The sequence below is a fragment of the Rhineura floridana genome, chromosome 3 (assembly GCF_030035675.1).
Source record: "Rhineura floridana isolate rRhiFlo1 chromosome 3, rRhiFlo1.hap2, whole genome shotgun sequence".
Lineage (NCBI taxonomy): Eukaryota > Metazoa > Chordata > Lepidosauria > Squamata > Rhineuridae > Rhineura > Rhineura floridana.
In genome coordinates this window covers 24297099-24323131 of record NC_084482.1, presented here as the reverse complement: position 1 = coordinate 24323131, position 26033 = coordinate 24297099, and the positions used below count along the sequence as shown (strand labels likewise).

General features: G+C 44.6%; 1 protein-coding gene and 1 long non-coding RNA gene across 7 annotated transcripts in view; one reads left to right on the top strand and one right to left on the bottom strand.

Moving 5' to 3' along the window:
• The window catches only part of LOC133379550 (pleckstrin homology domain-containing family A member 3-like), a 24805-nt gene extending 11004 nt beyond the window's left edge, over positions 1-13801 (top strand). For 3 of the 6 annotated variants that reach the window (XM_061615068.1, XM_061615065.1, XM_061615069.1), the window contains exons 4-8: positions 4109-4245; positions 7770-7940; positions 9196-9239; positions 10645-10805; positions 12607-12747. In XM_061615068.1, the coding sequence (XP_061471052.1) occupies positions 4109-4245; positions 7770-7940; positions 9196-9239; positions 10645-10805; positions 12607-12662 (569 nt within the window). In that variant the 3' untranslated portion in view covers positions 12663-12747. Of the gene's footprint in view, positions 1-4108; positions 4246-7769; positions 7941-9195; positions 9240-10644; positions 10861-12606 lie in introns of all 6 variants that reach the window. The other 3 variants (XM_061615066.1, XM_061615067.1, XM_061615070.1) reach the window with 3 other exon arrangements.
• LOC133379551 (uncharacterized) lies at positions 10669-26033 on the bottom strand. The gene is made up of 3 exons (XR_009761202.1): positions 25948-26033; positions 11941-12067; positions 10669-10829 (listed from the first exon to the last, which is right to left on the bottom strand). It is a non-coding gene; the product is annotated as an uncharacterized LOC133379551 (long non-coding RNA).

Here is a 26033-nt window from a genome sequence, read left to right as displayed (position 1 = left end):
ATTGGACTGTGAAAGACCAACCCAAATTGTGTTTGCATTTTTACACATTTGTAGGGCAGTACAATATCTCAGAGAGGAGGTCAGGTCTCCTGCTCCCCTGGTGCATTCATTAGAACTGCCCAATTTCCTTGCTTTTTACAGTTTGATAGAAGTATCTGTTGGCTATAGGTACGTTCTTAAACCGCCATGTTTTTTGCCTATTAGTGAATTATTATTATTACTATTACTGCTTTTGTCTTGTGTTTCCTCTGAGAAGTATATATACCCCCCTTTTATCCTCCTCACTACCTTGTCAGGTAGGTTATTTTTCTTTCTTTAGCTATTTATATGCAGCTTTTCAGGACTATCCAGCCCTGTCAGGGCAGTTTTGATCAGAAAATAAATTAAAATAATAAAATACAAATTTTATAGTAAAAATAACAATTTGGTTTAAAAACCAGTAGTCATTTTTTTAAATAGCAGTAATTAAATTACATTTTTTTAAAAAAAGCTCAGACCAGCCTCTAATTCAGCAGCGTGGAGTATGTGGCTCTCCACAAGTTGTTGGACTACAACTCCCATTATCTGTCACCACTGACTGCTGGCTGGAGCTGATGGGTATTAGAGTCCAACAACATCAGGATGTTCACCAGTTCCTCATCCCTATTCTAATTAATTAAAAATGAATGTGAAGAGCCAGGTCTTTACAGCCCGCTTAAAAGCAATCAATGACAGAGCCAAACACATTTCCCACGGGAGGGAGTTCCATGGTGATGAGGCCACCGCAGATGAGGCTCTATCTCTTGTACGCCCCAGCCTGACAGACCCTGTTGGCAGGCCCACAAACAGGGCTTATGTGGCCAGGGTAGCTGATGTGAGGCCCTCTAGATGTTGATGAACTACAACTCTCATCATCCCTGCCCATTGGCCATGGTGGTTGGGGCTGATGAGAGTTAGCCCATCAGCATCTGGAGGGCACCACATAGGCTATAGAGCAGGGGTAGCTGATCTTAGGGATTGGTTTGGCCGAGACGTAGTAAAAAGAAGACAAAGCTTCACACAAAGTATAATTTATATAGAGAGTTTGCTTCTACAAGCTGTGGTACTGACCACTGGTTTAACTGGTTTTTCAAAGTAAGTTAGGCAACATCATGGTTTATTATCTTGATGGTTAAATGAAGCCTCTAGATTCTAGTACCTGTAGCTGGAAGGGGAACAGTAAGGCAGGGCTGTTGGCCTCATGCTTTGGTCTTCTCAGACATATTTGGTTGGCCACTGCTGGGAACAAGATGCTGGACTAGCCACACTCTTGCTTTGATTTATTAGCTGATTTACGTTCCACTCTTTGTATGGGCCATAGGGTGATTTACAGTGAAAACTGAGCTCCTACTGGGAGAAAGGGCAGGATATAAATCTAATAAATAATAAAAACAAGCAAATAAGAGTGCATAACATTCATTAAAAATGCACAACAAATCACTGAGTGGTAGTTAGTAGCAGCAGCAGCAGCAATCACGTCTCTTCTCCTGAATTGCCTTCTGAAAAAGATACACCTTGGCCGACTGCCTGAAGCTGTAAAGAGATGAAGCCTGACACACCTCCTTAGGGAGGGAGTTGAAGATACAAGAAGCCACCACTGAAAAGGCTCTTTCCTGGGCCCTGACATCATGTGCCTCATTCTGCGTAGGGACCTCTAGGAGGGCCTCATCTGCTGATCTTAAAGCATGGGCAGATGGTGTGGGAGAAGGTGTTCTTGCAGATATTTGGGTCCCAAGCCATTGAGCACTTTAAACATCAGAGTAGGCACATTGAATTGGGCCTGAAAAAGAAGTGTCAGTCAGTATAGCTGTTTTAAGACTGGGTAATATGCTTGCAGCCTGCTTCCCATACCAGCATCCTTGCTGCGGAATTTTGAACTAGTTGCAATTTTTGGATCCATCTTCCAGGGCAGCCCCATGTAGATCATGTTACAGTACTCCAACCATTACAGTAGGGTTCTTAAGTACTGGCACAAGGTCACCTGGTAAGTTTTGTGGCTGAACAGCGATTTGAACCTGGTTCTTCCCAGTCCAAGGCCAACACTTCCAGCTAGTACACTTGCTCATACCCCATACATCCTCTTCTTGCTTAGATTGACCCACTAGTAAGACCAGTCTGTTTCCAATCAGTTAGTACCGTGACTCCATACACAATGTACTGGCTGTGTTATTGGTTGTGCACCCCTTATTTGGAGCCCTAGTGGCAATTCATGAGTCCCTGAACATTCAGAAACTCTGCTCCCTATTATCTTGTTTCAGCCTTTCTTCCTTTTTTTGTCATCGTGGAAAATTGTGAAGGAAGTTAAGAGTTTGTTGTCTCAGTAAATGCAGTCTTGATAAAGCTTGCACTGTCCAGTCAAAGTTGGGTCTGTTCTCAGTGCCACAGCATAGTGATGGAGGCACGGCGTTGCAGTGAATGAGTAGGAGCACCCTCTCTGTTCTTCTGTCATTAAAGCTAACATCTGTAGCAGCCTTTTCTTTCTGATGAGGACCTGTCAAGCAACTATCATTTATGCCTTTTATCACCTCACATCTTGACTTCTGCAATATTCAGTGTGTGAGACTATTCCTGGAAACCATTTGGAAGCGTCAGCTGGTGCAGAATGCAATGGCCTACCTCCTAAAGGGGGCAGGTGGCTAGAAGCACTATTGCACCACTGCATTAAAGTATGCGCTGGCTGCTTGTTCTCTTCCAGGCATAATTCATGATGCTGTTTACAGTGGTGAGAAAAAGTTTGTGAACCCTAATGATAATTACAGAAATTCCATAGTTTTACCATGATAGCCTTCATTGAAGGCTTTGATTTTCTTTTCTAAATGTCCAGTAGGGTTTATCGTAACCAATTATGTGTCTTGTGAAATAAAACGATGTGTAAATTAGGCAAACAATGAGTACATAAGAGTCAGGGTAGGTGCAAAAGTAAGTGAACCCTTGTTTGCATCAGCTCGATTTTCGAGTGGTCCATGGGGGGAAAAGTTTAGGAACCAGGGCTGAGGCCCAGCATGATCTCCTTCCTTTTGTCTCATTACAAGGTCTGAGGACGCGGCCGTAGTTCAGTGGCAAAGCAGAAGGTCCCAGGTTCAATCCCTGGCATCTCCAGATAGGACTAGGAAAAGTCTCCTGTCTGAAGCCCTGGAGAGCCACTTCCAGTCACTCTGGACAATACTGAGCTAGAAAGACCAATTGTCTGATCTAAGTCAGCTTTCTATATACCAAGATGACCCTCTTATTGATGCCATCTGTGTTCAGGGTCAGTCAGCAAGCACATGAAGTCCTCCCCCCACACCATTACGAAATTCCTTCCCACTGCAGATTCACAGGTGGCGAGAGCACTGTTGTGCTTAGGTCTTCCTTGTGGGCTTGTCATAGGCATCTGGTTGGCCACTGTGAGAATATGATGCTGGACTAGATGGGCCTTTTGTTCTGATCCAGCAGTCTGGCTGTTCTTATGTTTGTAAATCCAAGTCCAAGTGCCCTTTGGAAGCCTAAAGAAACCTCCCTGATGGGTTGGCCTTTGGGGTTTAGGATTATGTTGGGGAAAAGGTGAAGGACATATTATTGAATTAGATGAAGTCTTATTGTACTGATTTTAAACTATATTTTTACTTTTGTTACTAGTCCTGAACCTTTGGGAAGCAGCAAGGTGGCAGGCTATAAATGAAAACAAACTATTTTGATGATCCAATGTAGCATTACATTAGTTGTGTTCTACTTTCAGGGTAGGTGCCATTCACAGCATATCACTAAGGGACACATTCCCCGTGGAATCCTTGATGGTCCACTAGGGGGCAGTGTGGTACAGGGAGCAAGGGTTGTTTGCCGGCTGAGCCAGACCAGACAATGATGGCTCTGCCTTCATCTCTTAAGAGTTGCAATTGGCAGCAGAGCTGTACCATGTTTTTCTCTTCCATTTTTTTGACCTGTCATGTTGCTTCTGCTCCAAATAGAAATTTAATTGCATTTGGCTGTTAAACAGCATTGCTATTCTGCTCTAAGGAAAGGGGAAGAGTCTTCCTATGAATGGTGCTAATTTTTCTACAATCTCTTATGCAAGTCCCATGTTTGTGCTGTGCTTGCTTATCTTCCACAGACCTGGACCTAAGCAACGAGTCCCTTGGGAGGAAACTGTCTGAACTACGGCTGTATTGTGATGTGCTGACACAGCAGGTCCTGGCTGTGCAGGATGCAACGCACCTTCAAGACAATGGCTCCCCTCTTGATATCCAGGTGGGAGGGCAGGTTTTGAGGGATCATGCAGTTTTGGGGATGGGGGCAGGGAACCTTGCATGGCCAGCCATCAATTACAGTGTACTCTGCAGAACCTGTATCCCCCTGGGTCATCCACGAGCAAATTACAATCTACCTCTGATCTCTGTAGGGCAGGGATGGACTTCCAACACCCATCAGCCCAGTTGGCCAATGGGGATGATGCGAGTTGTAGTCCCAACAACATCTGTTCTCCATCCCTGCTGTAGCGGATTCAAGAGAAAACTACCAAGGATTGTAGCTCTTTGGAATTAAAGGACAGGAGCCCAACCCACAACTGAGATTCACAAGGACCCTTAATTACAGTGCCTTGCAGAAGTAATCAGACCCTTGACCTTTGCTCTCATATTACTGAATTACAAATGGTACATTGTAAGTTTGTTCTGTATGATATTTTATTTCGAAACACTGAAACTCAAAATCAGTTATTGTGAGGTGCCATTGGTTTTATAAATAAATAAATGTTGGGAAATGTTTGTAAGAAACATAAAAAACTGAAACATGCTTGGATAAGTATTCAACCCCCGCACATTAATATTTGCTAGAGCCGCCTTTCACTGCAATAACAGCTTTAAGTCCTTTGGTGTAGGTATGTACCAGCTTTGCACAGTGTCGGAGGGATTTTGGTCCATAATTCCTGGCAGATTCGCCCCAGGTCGTTCAGGTTGGTTGGACATCACTTGTGGATCGCAATCTTCAAAGAACGCCACAGATTCTCAATGAGATTGAGATCAGGATTTTGACTGGGCGACTGTAGGACATTCACCTTTTTGTTCTTGAGCCACTCCAGTGTTGCTTTGGCCTTGTGCTTGGGATCATTGTCCTACTGAAAAGTGAATTTCCTCCCAAGCTTCAATTTTTCAGTGGACTGAAGCAGGTTCTCTTGCGTATTTCCCTGTATTTTGCTCCATCCATTCTTCCTTCAGTTTTAACAAGATGTCCAGTCCCTGCTGATGAGAAGCATCCCCACAGCATGATGCTGCCACCACCATACTTCACTGTAGGGATGGTGTGCCTTGAGGCATGGGCAGTGTTAGGTTTGTGCCACACATAGCGCTTTGAGTTTTGGCCAAAAAGGTCCATCTTGGTCTCATCTGAGCACAAAACATTTTCCCGCATTGCAGCTGGGGCACTCTCATGCTTTCTGGCAAATTCCAGACGTGCTTTCAGATGGTACTTATTGAGTAATGGCTTCTTTCTTGCCACCCTCCCATACAGGCCAGTGTTATGCAGAACTCTTGATATGGTTGAATGGTGCACCATTACTCCACTCCCAGCCACTGAACTCTGTAGCTCCTTCAGACTGTTGGCCTCCCTGTGGCTTCTCTCACAAGTCTCCTTCTTGTTCGAGTGCTGAGTTTTGAGGGACGGCCTTTTCTTGCCAGTACCTGGGTGATGTGATACAGCTTCCACTTCCTGATTATTGATCCAACTGTGCTCACTGGAGTATCCAAAGACTTGGATATTATTTTGTACCCTTTTCCTCATCTATGCGTTTGTATTATATTATCTCTTACTTCTCTAGAATGCTCTTTGGTCTTCATTTTCCTTCAGATTCCCAGCCTGACCAATGATCCTTCAACAGTGGGGTTTTTATCCTGACAATGTGATGGCAACTTTAATGGTTCACAGGTGGAGGCCAATGGTAAGGTAATTGTGTCCTCGACAAGGCAATTTCTTTCATCTATGTAAACTGGGAGTTTCCACAGCACAGGGGTTGAATACTTATGCAAGTAACATGTTTCAGTTTTTTATGTTTCTTACAAACATTTCCCGACATAAAACCAATGTTGCCTTAACAATAATTGATTTTGAGTTTCAGTGTTTCAAAATAAAATATCATACTGAACGAAATTACAATGTACCATTTGTAATTCAGTAATATGAGAGCTTTGGTCAGGGATCTGATTACTTTTGCAAGGCACTGTATGTCTACAGATGCTTTGAGGTTATAAGAGACTGTTGTTCCTATTGTGGAAGTGGTTGGATGGAGCAAGGGTAGAACTGATCCAAGATTTTCCTGGGGTGGGAAACCTAAATGGCACCATGCCTCCCACTAATTAACATGGGGCACAAGCCACTGGGGTGTTCTCTTCACAGGCTCAGTTTGGTGGCTGCTGTACATTTTGGAAGGAATTGCATATCTCCCACTCTGATGTCCTTAAGGGCACCCAGCACTTACCATCTAAAGAGCCCACTTCTGAGGAGGGGTGGAGGTCATAGCACTGGGAGCAGTCACAAATCCAGCACCTTGCCACAAAGGAGGACTCCAACTCCCATCAGCCCCAGACACATAATCAGTGGTCAGGGTGATGAAAATTGTAGTCCATCAACATCTGGATGGCACCATGTTGACTATTCCTGCTCTAGAGTGATCAAGCAACAAAGCACAGGGTAGCTTATACAGATGAAGGGCTGCAAGTGTGCAAATAGGTGCTGGCTTGATTCTCACTGGACCCTACTGAGTTGATAAACAGACTGCAGCCTGGAACGCTGCTAGGAGAAAGCAAAAACATGCAACCCTGCCTTGGAGGCTAATGTGTACAACAGGAGCTGGTTTAGACCCCACGCCTGCATGCTGAGTAACTGGAGGGCCACAGGTGTCCCCATTCCTTTTTTAAACTGTGGTAGCAGTGTTGACTCTCAAAGGGAGGTGTTTTGCAATGACCTTTGATCATTGTCCAAAGTGAAAGTGACGTGAGAGTGGAGCATAGCAGAACTGGCCTGAGGCTGTCCTTCATTCTCTAGAATATTGGTTAATGTATTTGAGGAGGGGCCCTCAGCTCAGGGGCGGAGCACACGCTTTGCAATGCAGAAGATCCAGGTTCAGCCTCTGGCATCTTCACTAGAAGATTGCAGTAGCAAGTGACTTGGGGGTGGGTGGGGGGAAAGACGTCTTCCTGAGACCCGGGTAAGCCATTGCTGGGCACTCAGACAGTCCTGAGCTGGATGAACGTTCAGTCTGACCTACTATAACCCATAATGGAGATAGGGAGTGAACAACCTGGCATCCTGATTCTGGTTAGCCTTATGTCTGCATCCACCCACTCCAAAGCAGAAGCGTTAACTGGGTTTAACTACAGTTCAGCCAATGGAGGGGGAATTGCCTCTTTGGAGAGGCTGTAGGGAAGGAGCTCATGGCCTACTCTTGATCCTTCAAAAGAAACTCACAGCTATGTCTGCATTGTGCCCAGTGTGCCTGGGGGAGGGGGGCGGTCATCTGAACATTTAGTTGCTGAGGTGGTGCAGTCTTCCCACTTGGCTTTGTAGTCTTAATTGCCATGTGTGGAATCGTTCATTTGAAAGCTCCCCCAACCCCATATGGACACCAAGGAGATACAGACCTAGGTTACCTTAGCAACTGACTCTTGAAATTGGCCCTAGGCTAACCCTCTTAGGCTCCGAGAGGCTGCCCAGAACTGTGGCTCTGAGGGTCAGGCTGCTCTTGCTCATTCTATCCATCTCCTGCTCTTGGCTTCCCCCAGAAGATGAATGACGCTTCATCCTTGTTGCGAGCAACCTGCAGCCAGTTCATCTCCACGCTAGAAGAGTGCATGAAATTTGCAAACACCCGATTGGCTCCTGAGCTTTACCATCCTTTGACAGTCCCCCAGCCTTCGGATTTTGTTGGCACCAGACTCCCACATACCCACCGGGTGAGTCTGATCATTCATTCATTCCTCATATTCTGCCTTTCCATCCAGATAGGAAGCTCAGACAGATTACACTCTTTAAAAGCCACATATGTATATAATCTTCCCTGGAAAGGGAATTTCACACTTGCGGTGCCACTACTGATCATGCCCTGTTTCTTTACCCTTGTTGATTTAATCTCTTAGGTTGCTTAGACTGGCAGGGATGTTATTAATTGAAGAGTTAGTTTGATAAGAGTTAGTTTGTCATGATGTTAAGTTTATGAAGGAATCCTGCTGTAAGAAGGCTTCTTGGTGGTGGTGGTGTTTTTTGTATGGCATCAGAGATAGTAAGGAGATAGGATGTTTTCAAATTTCTGTTCACTGCTACCGCAGATCAGGCATGAACCAGCTTTTCCAGGACTAGCATTGGCTATATTTGCTACCCATATCCCATTTAGCCCAAAGAGCTATCTCCAAAAGCTAATGCAGACAAGTTAACGCTTAACATGCTTTTGAACTAAAGCTTCAGCGTTTAGTCAATTTACAGCATAATCTCAGTTGTTTTCTTTTGTGGGGCTCACTTCTTTGAATGTATAATGTTCTGTTCCATTTGGAAAACATTTCTGAGTTTTATCATTGCAATGGTTTTATTTGTTTCTATATTTGTATATTCTATTGTTTTAACCTGCCATGGGGTGTTATGGTGAAGGGTGGGTAAGAAATCTTATAAATAAATAACATATCTACTCAGAGGTCAGTCCTGTTGCATTCAGTGGGGTCAGTGGAGTTAGCATTGCAGTCTTAATCAGATTAATCAGTTTTTGAAAAATCCTTGTGATTAACTTAATAGGTGTTTTCTTTGCAATCACAGCCAGGGTTGTTATGGAGGGGTTAAAATGAGTAATTTTATGAATTTTCTCTTTGCTGAGTCCTGGAACGTTGATGCTAATATTTTTGAGTGTGAATGTAGAACAAAGAGGTTGTAATTATTCCTGCATATCTTCTGTTGGTGCTTTGAGATCTGCTGTGTTGTATGGCTTTGCTGGCAGTGGTTGATGTCTTTTTAATTATATGTTTTCTTACCCTGTCTGACTTTTGCATGTTGTCTGTTGCAATTTTTTTATAGTTTTAATTTTTTATTGTTCTCCCCCAAGAGCACACTGGCTATTGGGCAGTATACAAATACTGTTAATAAACAAATGTGTAACTCTGGGGTATCAGGATGGAGACACTGAATTTATACTCTCACTGCCATGGAATTTTCCTTCCCTTTCAGGTAAGACGCTCCATGAGCCACACAGGCATAGCCTCATCGGAAAGGTAAGTGCCCATGGGAAGGTACTTGTTTGTAGAAGTGACAGGCAAGCTCACCCTAGCTCATCTGAAAATTTGTTCACTTTTCCCAAATGCTCAGGGGGAAAAAGTGGATCGTTTAGAGTTTGGCTGAGAAACTTGGCGAAGAGTGCTCCTCCATCTCGGCAAGTTTCCCTCCCTTCTTCCTAAGCAAAGAATCTTATTTTTCAGAAGGGGGTGGATAACTAGGGCTCAGTAGAGACGAGAGAGGCCATAGTTCAGTGTTAAATCACCTGCCTTGCATGCAGAAGGTCCCAGGTTCAATCCCCAATGGCATCTCCAGGTAGAGCTGAGAATTGTTCCCTGCCTGAACCCCTAGAGAGCTGCCGCCAGTCCTTGTAGACTTTTCTGAGCTAGATGGACCATTGGTCTGCCTCTGTATAAGACACCTTCCTACGTCCTCTTAATTAAGAAGAAGGCCTGCAAAGCATCTCCTGTCTTTATTTATTACTTATTTAAAACATTTATATACAGCTGAATCATTTACAGTTCTAAGTGGTGTACATAAAAGCAAGCCATACATAAAATAAACAATGAAACCATCATAAAATCAAACACGGTGTTAAGATGCCTGCTGGAACAAGACGAGCTTCAGGGGTATGACCAAAACGAACAAGAGGGGTGCCTGTCTAATCTCATTTGGGAGGGAGTTCCCTAAGCTTGGTCCCGTAACATTGAATGCAAGGGGTTAAACAGCACTGGTGACAAGATTGTGCCCTGTGGCACACGATAGCACAAAGACCGTGAGGCAGAGACACAGTCCCCCAATGCTGTTCTCTGGACATGATCCTGCCTGGGGTAGGAACAGAACCACTGTAAAATAATGCCCCTAATACCTGTCCCACAGAGCTGGTCCAGAAAGATACCATCTCTCTGCCATTTTCTCAAGTGTAAGGATTTTGGCTTCAGAGAGGGATGGGGGACTGCCAGGGAGGTCTGGCTAGACGCAAATCCCAAAACAAACCAAATCTGAATTCGGAAGAATCTGGATCCAGCTTTCCGCTGGCAGAGTTCATATTCCAAACTCCTATATTGGCTGATCTTGTATTTTAATGGTATGTTGCTCCCTATGCTAGATCACCTTGCTTTGTGCTATGAAAATGAGAATTCCAGTTTCCTTCCCCCCCTCCCCCAAGCTAAGGGCTAGGCAGCAAATTCTTTATGCTAAAAAAAGAACAAAGGTGAATTCTGCAACCTATATTTACCTTATGCAAGGTAAGCGTGTTGTTGCTTATTTTGCGTAATGTATTCTGCTTTTCATGCAGCACAGCCTTGTGCATATTTACACGGAAGTAAGTTCCACGTGTTTAGGATTGCACTGAAATCTCACACCCCACCCCACCCCCTCAGCAGTGGAAATCTTCCCTTCCAGAGCTCTGGAGCCGGCTCAGGTCCCATCAGCAGCATCTCCCAAAGGCGCCGTGACCGTGCTGCGCAACTTGGAGGAGATGGTAATGTTCCGCTCGCAGCAGTGGGCGCAACCGAGTTCCCAGTCCGAAAGCCCCCCTGATGCCATCCTTGAAGAAGTAGTCGGTAGGGGGCACCACCAGCAGACAACTGCATGAGGTTCAATGGGAGGGAAAAGGCGGTGAGTTGGCAGGCAGGCAGGCTTATCCTCTGCCATGTAAGAAAGAATGGGGATGTGTGGCCTCTTCTCTGCTACCAGTGTCCAATAGAGAGTTGAAGAGGGTTCTCAGGGCCTGCCTTTCCACTCCTGCTGGGGTGAGTGTGTGGGAGGGAGGGAGGGAGTTGGGGGATATTAGGGAGGTTAGTCAGTGTCCTGGAGGTCTCTGAATTGGACTTGGCTGCAGCCTAATCCAGCAGCCAGCGGCCACTAGGAGTACTCCCTCTCCCCCCGCCCTAAAATATTTCATTGGCAGTTTAAAAGGGAGAGCGGTTCTCCATCTTGGATCCAGCACCAGGTTTGATCGGGAACGAACTTGTGTGTCTTTGTTTCTCTGCCCTTTATAGTTCAGGAGCCCATAGGGGAGAGCAGTGGACTCTCTTGTGCCCTTGCCTGCTCCTGCACACAGGCATATTGTGGGTTGAGGGGGAGGGATGTGATCCAGGGTCCTTGGATTGCTTTCTTTACTCTGAAATTTGTTAGCAGAGGCTGTGAGCAGAATGATGATGGGGATGCTGCTGAAAACAGTGTCTGCTCTCTCAGAGCATGCCGCTCCCACATAAACACCCCATACTAGCACAAAGGATGCAACCCCAAGTTAGAAAAATAAGGCCCAAGCCTCACCAGGAACAGCTGATGAAGTTGGACCTTATCCTTGACACAACTGATGCTCTGATGCAGGCATTTCCAAAAGGCATTATTGGGGTGCTTCCAGACAACCCTTTCCAAGAGGAACATAACCAGTGTTTCTCATTTCTGTTCTTCTTTGTAAATTCCATCAGTAGCACTGAATGTAGTCACTGTGTTTTTCTTATCAGTACAGCTGTCTTTGCTTGTTCCAACACAAGCAGGCTGTCTCTCATGGGGGGGGGGACTAGTTTGTGATCTGAGCCTCTTTCCTCCCCCACCCTGCCTCTCTTATTAGATTCCTTGGTCCAAACGTATTGCTAGGATAATGCCTTTTGTCTGTCTTTATACAATTTGGCAAATTAGGGCTATCAAGGATCAACAGCAAGGCTATGTGCATGATCACAATGTACCCACCTGTGTGGTATCATTACACCATCACTCCGTATCCTTTGCCTACCAGGAAGTATATAGTTCTAGAAGGCCCTTTGTGAGGATCTTCGTTGGCATTGCTAGTGAAAGATCTCCCCCTTCCTACGAGGACCTTGTTGACGGCAAATGGACAAAGAAAGGAATTAAGTTGGAGACAGATAATAATTTTTAAGAGAGATGAAAGTATGTAGAAGGCATAGCTTCCTATGGCATCCATAGGAGGTGGCTACCTGTGGCCCTCCAGATGTTGTCGGGCTTCAACTCCCATTAGCCCTGACTACTGGCTGTGCTAGCTACATCTAATGAGAGCTGGAACCCAACAATGTCTGGAGGGCAAGAGGGAAGCCACCCCTGGGTGTGTACTCACACCACTCTTTTGTCCCACTGTCACCTTTGATCAAACAGGTTTGGGTAGATTTTTGAAAATGTTGCAAAGCTGGTAGAATGCATGCATGTTCCACTCGGCTAGTCATGTTCAATCTGGGAAACATAGATGGTTAAAATTCTTATTCTGCTTGGGTTCTCACCACCATCGCCCCCCTTTGGCTCTGGGTGAAGAGCATGGCTTTGGAGGGTATTGCTAAGATGTCCGTGCTTGGAACTGGACGCTGCCAATCTCTCTCACACCCACTTTCTTTCTCCTTGTCTCAGATACCCTGTCATCAGCACAAGACTCTCCAGTGGACTCAGCCGGTGGTGACCAATGACTGTAATCTGGATTTTGGTGTTGCCTTGGCTTTTGTGGACGGTTTGGAGCCATCCTTACAGCTATCTAGCTAGCTAGAATAACTGGCCCAGGGTTCCCTCCTCTAGTTTAGGAATAGCCTTGGCCTGCAGGATGCATGGCTGGATGCCATCCTGCGCTCCTGTGAAGCTGATGGGCATGAAGGGCAAAGAGTAGGTGGCAGACTCTGTTCTGTGCTTCAGTCTTGTAGTTGCCAGCTCTCTGGGAATGCTCCCAGGTGCACTGGCTGTTCCAAAGCAGTCCTCAATGAGGTTGGGGAGCTGGATAGTGACTGGCTTTCTGTACTGGATTGGGTATGATGGAAGAGGTGGCCCTGAAGAGAGCATGGGATCCTTGGAAGGCAGCTTCATATTGGACAGGCTGCCAAACAATCTCCAAGTGCTGCCCCAGACAGCCCTGTGCTTAGGCCAGCGCTTTGGTCACTGATGTGGCTGGTGGCAGATGCAAAGCGCCTTCTTTCCTTTCATCAGCATATCATCTGTGTAACAGTCTAGTTTTAGAGTTACTTTGCTCCAGGTTGTTTAGGGAAGTGCCCTGCTGCCTATCACTTTGGATGCTGGGCCAAGGTTTTGTCCAGGGATTTGCTCTAGATGCAAGCCTTCTCCAGGAAGGACCTCCTTGCTGAGCATTCCTTCTCCTTCCTCAGAGGGCTCTTCCTCTAAGCCCCAGTGTCCCCAACGTGACTCTCGCATGGAACTTGCAGAACGGAATATAGAATTCCCCTGACACACTCTCCCCCTGCGTGAGGCAGCGCATAGTGAATGCCTGGGGTAGGAAAAGAAGCCTCTTTGGACATCTGACCTCAGGACATCTGGCTCCTCCCACTGCACGGCACAGGATCGTGGTCACGTGACTGTAACCATTCACAAATCAAACAAACTGACTCTCCCATCTTTTTTTATGTATAGGAACCAAGTCTTTGTCTTGTGGGATTGTTTGTCATCTACATTTTTGAACAGAAGCAGGGCACACTCTTGGGTGGCTTTCTCCCTGCCCCCCCTCCCCTTCCCTCCCCTCCCTGTCTCTGGAGCCCATTCACATGGAGAGCCGTGCCAAAGATCAGACTCTAATTTTGAATGAAGACTCTAATTTTGAAACGAACACTGCGTCATGACAATATGTTGTTTTCCTCTATGGGGCTGGAAGGAGGCACCACTGGGGCTTTTCTTTGAGAAGCAGAGCCAAAAACAAAACAGCCGTCATCCTCCCAGCTGCTTGAAAGGGCTGCAGCAAGCAAGGCAACCGGCTGTGTCTCGCCTGCTACCTAGCTCACAAAATCCGGGGTTCGTGTGCACCTGCAAATGTTCCCTATCTGCATTGATGAACAGGTGGTTGCTTTTATATAAAAACAATTGTTGCATCACCAAAGCCCAACGCAGAACCGGGATGCAGGTGACTCATAATGGCAGAAACATACCGGGAACAGCAGGTGCTATTTCTAGCTCTCATCTTGCACTCTGCTTTTCTGCCTCCCCTGCACAGCGGCTTCCTTGGCTTGCATTTAATTTCTCTATTGGGTACTTTAAATAATTGAGTGGGCAAGGGCTGGGTTTTATGGAGGCTCCAGCTGCTATGGTGTCCCTTTCTAGTTTTGTGAGCAAGGGCAAGACACACACACACCATCCCCACACACATAGGTTCAGAGGCAAAAAATAATGCACATTTATCTCCTTCAGGACTTTAGGAAGGGCAGGAAAGAAGAACTAGGATCCCAATACAAGCCTCTTTCCCCCCAGTTTGCAACACCAGGAGAGCTCCTGTAGCAACTGAGGCTCCCCATGCCCTCCAGTGTTTTTGGACAGCTCTGCACATGCAGCAGGGGGTATATGTGCAAAGTTGTCTGTGATATTGAAATCTAGGGAAGCACTTGCTCAGAGAGGACACAGGGAGGGGGCATGTGTGCGCGCACACACACACGTTTGGAGTGCCTGCAAGTAAGTTTCCTAGAAATCACTAGGACATCAATCATTTTTTGGATCAAAAATATAAACATAGATCTACAATGGAAGTGTATGAAGGGTCTTTTAAGTGTATAGGACTAAACAGAAAGTAACCTGCTTAAGTAGGGTACAAGTTTCAATTGGTGGATTAATCAACTAAAGCTCTAGTTGATTAATCAGTGAGACTAAAATTAAAGGGCACACTTTTGGGTTACTATAGGAAGGCATGGAGAAAGACTTTTTTTCTAGATCTGAGGAATAGCTTTTGGCAATCAAACGGCAAGTTATTTCTGCAATATGACAGAAAGGGACCTATACTGAGGTGCTGGTAATATGCAACATTATCTAATTTATTAATCAAAAAGCAGATGATGGGCTTACAGTTCTTGCAGGCCTATCCAGCCGATGCTCAATCCAAAGCAAGGCCCACTAAGTTCTTGGGACATACTCCTAACTACATGTGCATAGTGATCCCAATCCAGCTAAAGTTGAAAGCTGCATCTTTTTCCATTGGTTTGGATGGGATGTATAGCCTGTCCTAATTGGTTCCTAGGACCTGATGCAAAGTGTTGTTGGACCACTGGAGATATTGACCACAGTCAATGCAGGGATTTAAGTTGAAATAGAAAGCCAAGAGAGTCAAATCTGTTCAGAATGATTGAGGGTTATGCAAAACCACAATAATAGAAGCTCAGCTAGAATATATTTTCGGTCAGGAAAGGTACCACCGAGGGCAGGAGGACACCAGAATGATTAACAAGCAGAGAAAAGAAGGCTTCCTTCAGAAAATGGAAGTCTTGCCCAAATGAAAACAAAAAGGAATACAAAGTTTGGCAAAAGAAATGCAAGCAGGCAATATGGGATGCAAAACAAGAATTTGAGCATATAGCTGAAAACATTAAGATCAACAATTTAAAAAATATTTAAATACATCAGAATGTGGACATCACCTAGAGAGGAAGTTGGAGTGTTGGATGACATTAATGATGTATTAAAAGGAGGATAAGGAAATTGCAGAGAATCTCAAATTAATTTGTGCTGTCTGTCTTCACTGCAGAAGATACAGATAACCATGTCTGAACTGAAATTTTCAGGAAGGGAAGCTGAAGAACTGGGACAAATAGTGATGCAGTTCTAGTCCTTACTGACCAACTAAAAATTAACAAATCATCGGGTCTGTATGAAACCCACCCGAGAGTTCTTAAAGAACACAAATGAGAAATTGCTGACCTTGCAACAAAAATAATTAACTTGTCTCCAAGATGGACTTCTCTACATGAGGACTAGAAAGTGGCCAATGTAACCCCAGTTTTTCAAAAGAGATTGGAGAGCATCTGGGAAACCGGAGGCTGGTTCATTCAATGTCTGTTCTGGCCTGGGGTAAAGTGGTGGAAAGCATTGTTAAAAATAAAATTATCAAGCATAAGCCTTGCTGAAGAAGAATCAGCATAGTTTCTACAAAGGTAAGTGCTGCCTCTCTAGTCTTTTAGAATTCTTTGAAAATGTGAACAAGCGTGTGGATCCAGTGTGATCTGGGAGGCACTGTGAGCATAACAAAGTCCCTTGCCAAAGGTTTCTTCAGCAAACTTTGCAGTCATGGCAGAGCACATGCTTTTCTATTGTTCGTTAACCTGTTAAAGAACAGGAAGCAGACAGTAGGAATAAATAGACAGTTCTCACAACAGAGGAATGTAAGAAGTGGGGTCTCCTTATGCATTGCACCCCACTTTTCCATTTGTCAATAAATGATCTGGTGTCAATAGTACGCAGTGAGGTGGCAAAGCTTGCACATGGCACCAAATTATTCAGGGTGGTAAAAACGGATTGTAAAGAACTGTCAAAGGGTCTGTCGAAGGTGGGTCAATGAGCAGTTTACAATGGTAAATGTAGTAAAACGTAAGGTGATGCGCATTAGGGCAGAATATCCTAACCTCACATATATACGATTGAGGTCTGAGCTGAATTTGATCAGACTGACCAAGAGAAGGATCTTGGGGTCATGGAGGACATTGACCTAGTATGTAGCAGTGCAAAAAGCAAATTTCAGGCAAGGGATCAATAACAAAGAGAGTGAAACTAAGGCCTTTAGGCACATCTATGATGCAACCATATTTGGAGTACTGTGAACAGTTCTGGTCACTTATCTCAAAGGATATTGTGTAGCTGAAAAAGATGCAGAAAAAGGGTAAGCAGAGTTATGGGTGTGTGTGGAGTGCTGGAGTAACTCTATGGGGAAAGGTTACAATATTTGGTGTTTTTTAGCTTAGGGGAAAAAAGACAAAGGGCGTGCGACACAATACAGGTATATAAAACTAGGCATAGCATAGATAAGGAAGCATTTTACTCCCTCTCACATAATCATACAACCTGGGGTCACCTAATAAAGGAAGTACTTCTTCATACAGCATACAGTTAAGCTATGGACTTTGCTTTCACAAGATATGGTGGTAGCCACCAACTAAGATGGGGGGGGGGTAGACAAGTTCATGGAGAATATCAAAGGCTAGTAGTCATGATATTTCCAATTTCAGAAGCAGCATGCTTCTTTACTAGCTGGGGAACAATTAACAGGATAAGTATGATGTCCTGCTTGTGGGTTTCCTATAGGTATCTGGTTGGCCATAGTGGAAAACAGCATGCTGGTCTAGGTATGCCTTTCATGCAATCCAGCAGGGCACATTTAATGTTCTTATCCTATCCATATTATACAGCCACGAGAGTGGCTGTATACTGTAGCCAGCATGGATTTTTCGCATTCCACAATGTTAAATTGAAAATACCCCCCATGCCATTCTGATGCTTCCTATAAGCTCATTTCAAAACAAAACCTTACAAAACTTACAGTCCTGAACTCAGAAATGCTTGCTTAACAACCCTCTAAGTTTTCATGGCAATACACGAAACAGTCAGAAAACTGAGAGTTCAAGTGTAAAATGAGAAAAACAATCCACACCCCTGTTGGACTTTTTTCTGTCAGTGGTCTCATAATTTGTTGAAATTAATTAAAAATCAACCATGTTCACAGAGCACCTGTAATCCTATTACTGACCTTGCCCCATACTCTGACCTTCATCTTCCGCAGTTTAAAAGTTTTAAAAATGCATGGCTGATTTTTAATTAATTTAATAAAATTAACATTTAAGTCTATTTTAGCATTGGGCATGCTCTGTAAGAACCGTTAGTGTTCTAAAAGCCAGACTCACAGCTGTTTGGCTTGGCTAATCAGGACCAAACACATGCCAGACATTTATTTCACTTTAGACAATCCTGGCGTCTCCCAAATAATTCTGGGAAGTGTACTTTGTGAAAGGTGCTGAGAGGAGACTCCTATTCCTCTGACAGAGATCCAGTGGCCATAGTGGTTTAACAGTCAGCCCCTCTTCTGGAGATTGTGAGGGGAACAGGGCCTCTCCTAGCAACTCTCAGCACCCTTCACAAACTACACTTCCCAGGATTCTCTGGGGAAGCTATGACTGTCTAAAGTGAAATAAAGGTCTGGTGTGGATGTGGCCAGGGTCAGCTTTGGTTTAAATTTGGGTGGGAGACTACATGTGCCTGCTGTAGAATAAAAGGTGGGGGAAACCCTGAAAAACAATGATACTGTTCACCATGCTTTCCTTTTGGAAAGAAAAGGGGATTTCCCTCTGCCCAGTGCCCATCCACTCCCCTCCCCTCCCCATCCCCTTCTCTCCCTTTCCCCACCCCTCCCCCAGGTCAGTTTCACCTATCCTAAGCATGATTGTACAGGAGTAAATCCCATTGAACTCAAAAACCATGCAAATGATCAAACCTGCCTTTCCCCTCCTACTCCTTTTTGCCCCTTCCCTCCCCTTCCTTCATCCCTCCCCCTCCTTCCCACCCCTTCCTCCTCCTCCTCCATGGTCATTTTTGCCTATTCTAAGCATGATTGCATAGGAGTATTATTATTATTTATTTATTAATTATATTTCTATACCGCCCAATAGCCGTAGCTCTCTGGGCGGTGCACAACATAAAAACATCCAATATACAAGTAAAAACATATATCAACAACTTAAAAACAATATACCAAAAGTAATAGAACATAATTAAACATATAAACAACTACAACACAAGCCTAAAAATATTAAAAACGTATTAAATCAGTTAAAAGTATTAAGATGTTAAGTAATTAAAATTACTAAAATATTAAGAGCGTAAGTGCAAATGTAGGTGTTACAATAGATGTTAAAAATGTTGTTAAAATATTGTTAGAAAGCCTGGGAGATGGAATTAATATTGATAATGGAACAATGGCTATTGAAATTATTGGACCTAACAGATTTGATGAGATGGGTTAATCGATACGTTTATTTGGACTATAGTTATGACAACAAGATTGTTATTATTATTAACGAGATGGATTAATCGACATGTTTATTTGGAGAAAAATTGATAGATATATTTCTTAAAGAATTGAAACCTCTCTTTGACTTTTTGTGGAAAGAATAAAGTAATGTTTATGAGATTTGATGATTAATTAAGATAACTACTGGAGGAAAGTGATTTTATAATATAATTTAAGAGACAGGATTGTTATATATTGTAGACCTATAACTGATCTGTGACAAATGGGAAGTCAACATTTTATTTTTTTGTTTAATCATTTTTGTTTTGTTTTGTTTTTTGTCTTGGAATGTTTTATGACTTTGTTTTGTTTGTTTTATGAAAATTTGAATAAAAATTATTGTAAAAAAAAAAAGAAAGCCTGGGAGAGCAAAAAGGGTTTTACCTGGCGCTGGAAGGAGTAAATCCCACTGAACTCAATAAGCACCACTTAAGGAAGGATGGACATAGTAAATCATTTTCTTTTGTTTCTATTTCTGTAAAGAAACACTTTGCAAAATTTACACCGGGACCTTGACTCCATTATTGTAGCAGTTGATCCTAATGAGGTGTCCAGAGCACAGTCTTGTCCTGTTTTATTGGATGAGTTTCAGTTGGTACAGCTCGAGGATGTGGACAAGGTGCTTGGACAGGTGCGGGCGACCACTTCTGCTCTGGATCCTTGCCCCTCATGGCTAATAAAAGCTAGCAGGAATGGAACAGCCGGCTGGGCCAAGGAGGTGATTAATGCCTCTTTACGAGAGGGAGTGGTCCCACCCTGCCTGAAACAGGCGGTGGTGAGACCGCTCCTAAAAAAATCCTCCTTGGACCCTGATAATTTGGACAACTATAGGCCAGTAGCAAATGTCCCATTCCTGGGCAAGGTTCTAGAGCGTGTGGTCGCTCGCCAACTCCAGGCTCTCTTGGATGAAACTGATTATCTAGACCCATTTCAATCGGGCTTTCGGCCGGGGTTTGGTACAGAAACGGCCTTGGTCGCCCTGTATGATGACCTCTGTCGGGAGAAAGACAGAGGGAGTGTAACTCTGTTGGTTCTCCTTGATCTCTCAGCGGCGTTTGATACCATTGACCATGGTATCCTTCTGGAGCGACTTACGGATTTAGGAGTGGGAGGCACTGCTTGGCGGTGGCTCTGCTCCTATCTCGGGAATCGTCTCCAGAAGGTGATGCTGGGGGAACATTACTCGAGTCCCTGGGTACTCCAATATGGGGTCCCGCAGGGTTCAGTTCTGTCCCCCATGCTTTTTAATATCTATATGAAGCCGCTGGGTGAGGTCATCAGGAGTTTTGGAGTGCGTTTCCAGCAATATGCTGATGATACGCAGCTCTACTACTCCTTTTCATCTTCGTCAGGTGAGGCTGTTGATGTACTAGACCGCTGCCTGGCCGCGATAATGGGCTGGATGAGAGCTAATAAACTGAAACTCAATCCTAACAAGACTGAGATGCTGTTGGTGGGAGGACCCTCTGCCCAGATGGTTGACGTTCGACCTGTCCTAGATGGGGTTACACTCCCCCTAAAGGAACAGGTACGTAGTTTGGGGGTCTTATTAGATCCGCTCCTGTCACTTGAGGCTCAGGTAGCCTCGGTGGCATGGAATGCATTCTACCAGCTCCGGCTGGTAGCCCAACTACGACCCTATCTGAGCAAGGAGCATCTTGCCTCAGTTATCCATGCTATGGTAACCTCTAGATTGGACTACTGTAATGCACTCTACGTGGGGCTACCTATGAAGACGGTTCGGAAACTTCAGCTAGTGCAAAATGCTGCGGCCAGAGTTCTCACTGGGACAAAGAAATTTGACCATATAACACCTGTCCTGGCGCAGCTGCACTGGCTACCGATATGTTTCCGGGCCAGATTCAAAGTGTTGGTTCTTACCTATAAAGCCCTAAACGGCATTGGACCGCAATACCTGATGGAGCGCCTCTCTCGCTATGTACCTACCCGTTCACTACGCTCGACGTCGAAGGCCCTTCTCCGGGTCCCAACCCATAAAGAGGCCCGGAGATCAACAACTAGATCTAGGGCCTTCTCGGTGGTGGCCCCCGAATTATGGAATGCCCTCCCAGACGAGATACGCCTGGCGCCTTCTCTGTTATCTTTTCGGCGCCAGGTAAAAACTTACCTTTTCGCCCAGGCTTTTTAAATTTTGTAAATTTTTAAATATTTTAATTTAACATTCTAAACTTAATATGATCTTAATTTATAAATCTCAATGGCAATTTTATTAATGTTTTATAATTGTACTATATATATATATTTTTTCCACACTTGCTCATATTTTAATTGTGATTTTATTTGTTGTACACCGCCCTGAGAGCTTTCTGCTATAGGGCGGTCTAGAAATGTAATTAAATAAATAAATAAATAAATACACTAAGAACATAAGAAGAGCCTGCTGGATCAGGCCAGTGGCCCATCTAGTCCAGCATCCTGTTCTCACAGTGGCCAACCAGGTGCACTAAAAAACTCCAAAAACAATGGAACAGTGGAATAATAGCACTGACTTCTGCAGAATATTTCCAATGGACATGAGGAGTGTCTCAGTTTGCACAAGATAAAACAGTGGGAGGTGAAATATAGTCTAGCAAATTTCTAGGTGTGCTCTATGTTTTTAATTGATCATGTCCACCCTTCCTTAAGTGGAGTGGTTTAAGCGTAGCAGGCTTAAATGCATCTTGGGCAGGCTAAGTTTTTCCCCAACAGCTAGAATCATTGCTTAAGTAGCAACATATTGTAATCAGTCTGATCTTACATCAAACTGCAGTTTCAGACTCAATTGTTAATGCACCCAAAATAGAAATAGAACATAACCACCCATTTGAAACAAAAGGCTGTCTTCACCATCATATGACACTGACCAATAAAAAGACTTTGACATTAATGAAAATGAATTTGACACATTTCTACAATGAATAATGAGAGAATTATAATTTTCTAGGTTAGATTCTCTGTAGAAGCAGTAGTAACACAGGAAAGAAGCAAAGTAAGAAGAACACCAACAAACATACAAAATGTAATTCTCCATCTCTGGACATGGCAGGTGTTGCCAGCACTTACCGTATGCTCAGAGGCACATGTTACCAAATTCTTCCAAGCTACACAGCAAGTGGGTTGGACCGTAAATCCAAAATGTGTTTGCATTTTGACAAATTTGCTGTGCAGTACAATATCTCAGAGAGGAGGTCAGGCCTCCTGCCCCCCTAGTGCATTCACTATAGCTGCCCAATTTCCCTGCTTTTTAAAGTTTGATAGAAATATCTGTTGGTTATAGGTACGTTCTTAAACTGCAAGGGTTTTTTTGCCTATTAGTGAATTTAGTCCAAGGTGAAATCCCACTGGTTACAGCAGCACTTGCTGCCAAGTAAGTGTGCATGAAACTGTAGCTTAAGTGGCAACTCATTTAGAATGGGGTTGAGAGTCTCAATAGCTGAAATCAGCACTAGCCAATGTAGTGACCCCCCCCGATGCTGGATGCCAGCATCCATCAGCCCCTGCCAGCATGGCCAGTGGTCCGGGATGACGGTAGTTGTAGTCTGGTAACATCTGGAGGATATTGCATTGACTCCCCCTGCTCTAAATGAATTTTAGTCTTGCTTTCTGAGCACTGACTCCTTGCTGTTTCTGTGGGTCTTCTAGATTTTTAGGGAAGAGAGCAACATAATCTCATTAGCTCTGTATGACGGACAGCCTGAGAAAAGGGCACTGCTGGATCTCACAAAGAGGGAGGATCGTAAGATTTGACATTCAGGCAGGGACAATGGTTTTATTGCAAGTAAAAAAAAAAAAAGCCTGAACTCTACCACCAAGAAAGTCAGGTTTTGTAGGCTCTCAACAACTGAATGGTCTTTCTTAATATGGTTTAAGTTTGAAGGATTTGGTCCTGTTTGTCACATGTGATTGCAAGCATGGTGGACAGAAGATGCAGCAGCAGCAGCAGAGAGCAATGGGTGAAACCATGGGAGCCCACCACCACCTTCTTCCACATGGCTCCTCTCCCACTCCTTGTATTCACTCCTTATTGATAGTGGGCAGTAGTAGTAGTAGGAACTGGTGGATGAGCCCACTGGATTTCCCCATCCCAAGGAAACAGTGGGGGCTTGAATTGGACATGGTAGGAGGTGAATAGTTGAGCCTCTGTGAAACCTCCTGTCTGCCCAAGCCTCCTTGAGCCCTCACAGCCCACCTTATGGGCTTTCTCCATGCGGGGATTCTGTTCCTTGATGCCCAGCCCCACCCCCACTAACTCTGGGAGTTCAAGGTAAATGAGAATGGCAGGGATGAGGAACCTGTGGCCCTCTGGATATTGGGACTCCCAGCTCCCATCAGCCCCAGCCAACAGTCATGGATTATAGGAGTTGTAGTCCAACAATAGCTGGAGAGCCACAGGTTCCCCATCCCTGGTGTATGGGGTGATGGTGATTAGAGTTCTTGTCATAGCTTCAGCCTTGGGCTTAAGGGGAAAGCACAGCAAGCCACAGGCGTCCTTGGTTAGCCTGAGTCCCAGTAAGCCCTGAGCTACCTTTTGCTGCCAGCAGTATTCCATGGCAGCTGGAAGGAAGCATACATAAGCAACTCTCAAACCACCACAGTTTAAGAGTGGGATTTTTAAAAGCTCCCTACTTTTCTGCAAGGGGGGATTGGTACAGCTTCTTACCCAAGTAGACTCTTCAGGCCTGGCCTGGTGCCAGCAGACAGCCAGGATGGGCACTGGCTAAGGGCCCCAGTGCTGAGAGGGGCCCCTGCAGCTGGGGCTGGACAGATGTAGCTCCCACTCTGTGATCTGTGCTAGCATCGGGTTGTGTAGTATGCACCCCATGACCTGATGCTGGTGCAGATCTCAGAGTACCAGCCACCCTCCCAGGCAACAGCCCCCGCTGCCAGTGGTGCAGGCTGGCCACATAACTTCCTGTGGCACCATGGCAGTGCATCAGTGTGCTGCATGTGCATCACCAAAGATAGCAGGCATGCGCATGCAGCACACTTATCAGCTGACACGCCAGTCTTATTTAAGCCCCTGGCGGAAGTGGTGGCAGTGGCAGCAGCCCCTTCAGTCTAGTGTTGGTCCTGAGACCCTTCTCCAACCCCCTCTCCATTTTCATCCACTAAAACAGGATGTAGAGATAGATACCTTTTTTAAAATCACCTTTATTGATGGTATTTGGTCATTATAGCAAAATGGTGTTCATACAGGGATTGGTATATAGTATTTTTTTTAAAAAAAAAATGAAATATTTCCAGTACTTATATGCTGCTTTTCAGGGCAAAGTCTCCTTCCCTCCCCACCCCCCACCAAGGCAGCCCACACTATCATTTAAAACCATAAAATACAGCTAAAACAATCTCATTGCAAAACTATAAACAGCCATCTAAAAACACTGGACAACCTAGCACAGCAACTGAGGTTGGAACAGATTAAAATGAGAAAGAGTAAGTAACAATTTAAATCAGAAGTAACAGACATGGTGCCCTCCAGATGTTATGGACTACAGTTCCCATCATTCCTGCCCATTGGCTGTGCTGGCTGGGGCTGATGGATGTTGCAGTCCAAAACCTGGAGGCCATCACATTGGCTACCATGCTTACCCAGCACTTTAGCTAATCCAGATTGGAAAAGGTCCTTTTAAAAGGTAAGAAAGATAGGACCAGACATATCCCTGGAATATGTGGTTCAGGACCACAATACCTGATGGAACGCCTCTCCCGATACGAATCTACCCGTACACTACGCTCAACATCGAAGACCCTCCTCCGGGTGCCTACTCATAGGGAAGCTCGGAGGGTATCAACAAGAAAAAGGGCCTTTTCAGTGGTGGCCCCCGAATTATGGAACAATCTTCCTGATGAGGTATGCCTGGCGCCAACATTATTATCTTTTCGGTGCCAGGTTAAAACTCTCCTCTTCTCCCAGGCATTTTAGTATGTGTTAAAATTGTTTTTTAACTTTTTTAAGAAAAAAAAAATAAAGTTGTTTTAAATTGTCTAAATATGTGGTTTATTGTATTGATGTATGACTGTTGTGAACCGCCCAGAGAGCTTTGGCTATAGGGCGGTATATAAATTTAATAAAAATAAATAAATAAATAAATAAAATAAGGGAGTTTTCTAAATATGGGGTCACCTCTGTAAAGGCCCTGTGTATAGTGCTCACTAGTCTAATAAGACTTGATGGTGGACCTGTGATCAGGGCCTCTGAGGCCCATCTTTGGGTAGTTGGGTTGGGCAGCTTAGGCTCTTTCCAAATAGCAGAAATAAAGAAATGTGTAGGCTTGCCCTCCCCCCTCGAAAACAGCCTAACCTATGTAACAGCATTGTTGTGAGAATAAACAGGGAGGGGGAGAACCATGTATACTACCTTGAGCTCCTTGGAGGAAAGGTGATGTAGAAATGTAATAAAATAATGTCCATAAGTCAGGCAGGCAGGAGTTCACAGGGCCTGTCAATTATCACCCTCACCTCTTCCATCCATTCTGCTCAAAGCCCCTGAGATTTGTTGGAAGCATAATTACTAAGCACTGTTCATGTGTTAGGCTGGGAAGGAGTGATGGCCTAGTCCTTGGCAAAGTGCCCAATAAATGCGGCTGCCACAGACCCACTTGGGCCATCAAGTTAACAGGCAAAAGTGCCACCACTTTGTTCTCTCCATGGGTTGATTCTACTGAGGTGCTTCACAGAACAACCTTCAGAAATGCAACAGAGAGAAAAATTCTCTCCCCACCCCTCCTTGTGAATGATTTTTGGTCACCACAGTGGTGGCTGGTGCGCAGTGGACCTGGTGAGCCTGCTAGGAGATCACAGGGGCATGGCTAGTGAAAGGTTAGAGGCGTTATAGCCAAGTTCTGGTTTTCTGCCGACAGACCTCCCTTGCAAAGATACTGTGGACATTTCAGCATCACAGTTTTGCAAACAGCACCTAACTAAACAGAATAGTGTCTTACTTTGGTTCAGAAAGAATCTCTGTTGTCACAGTTGCTTCTCTGCTGGGAGAAAAGTTGTGTGGCTCCCACCTGTTCTGGCTCTCTCC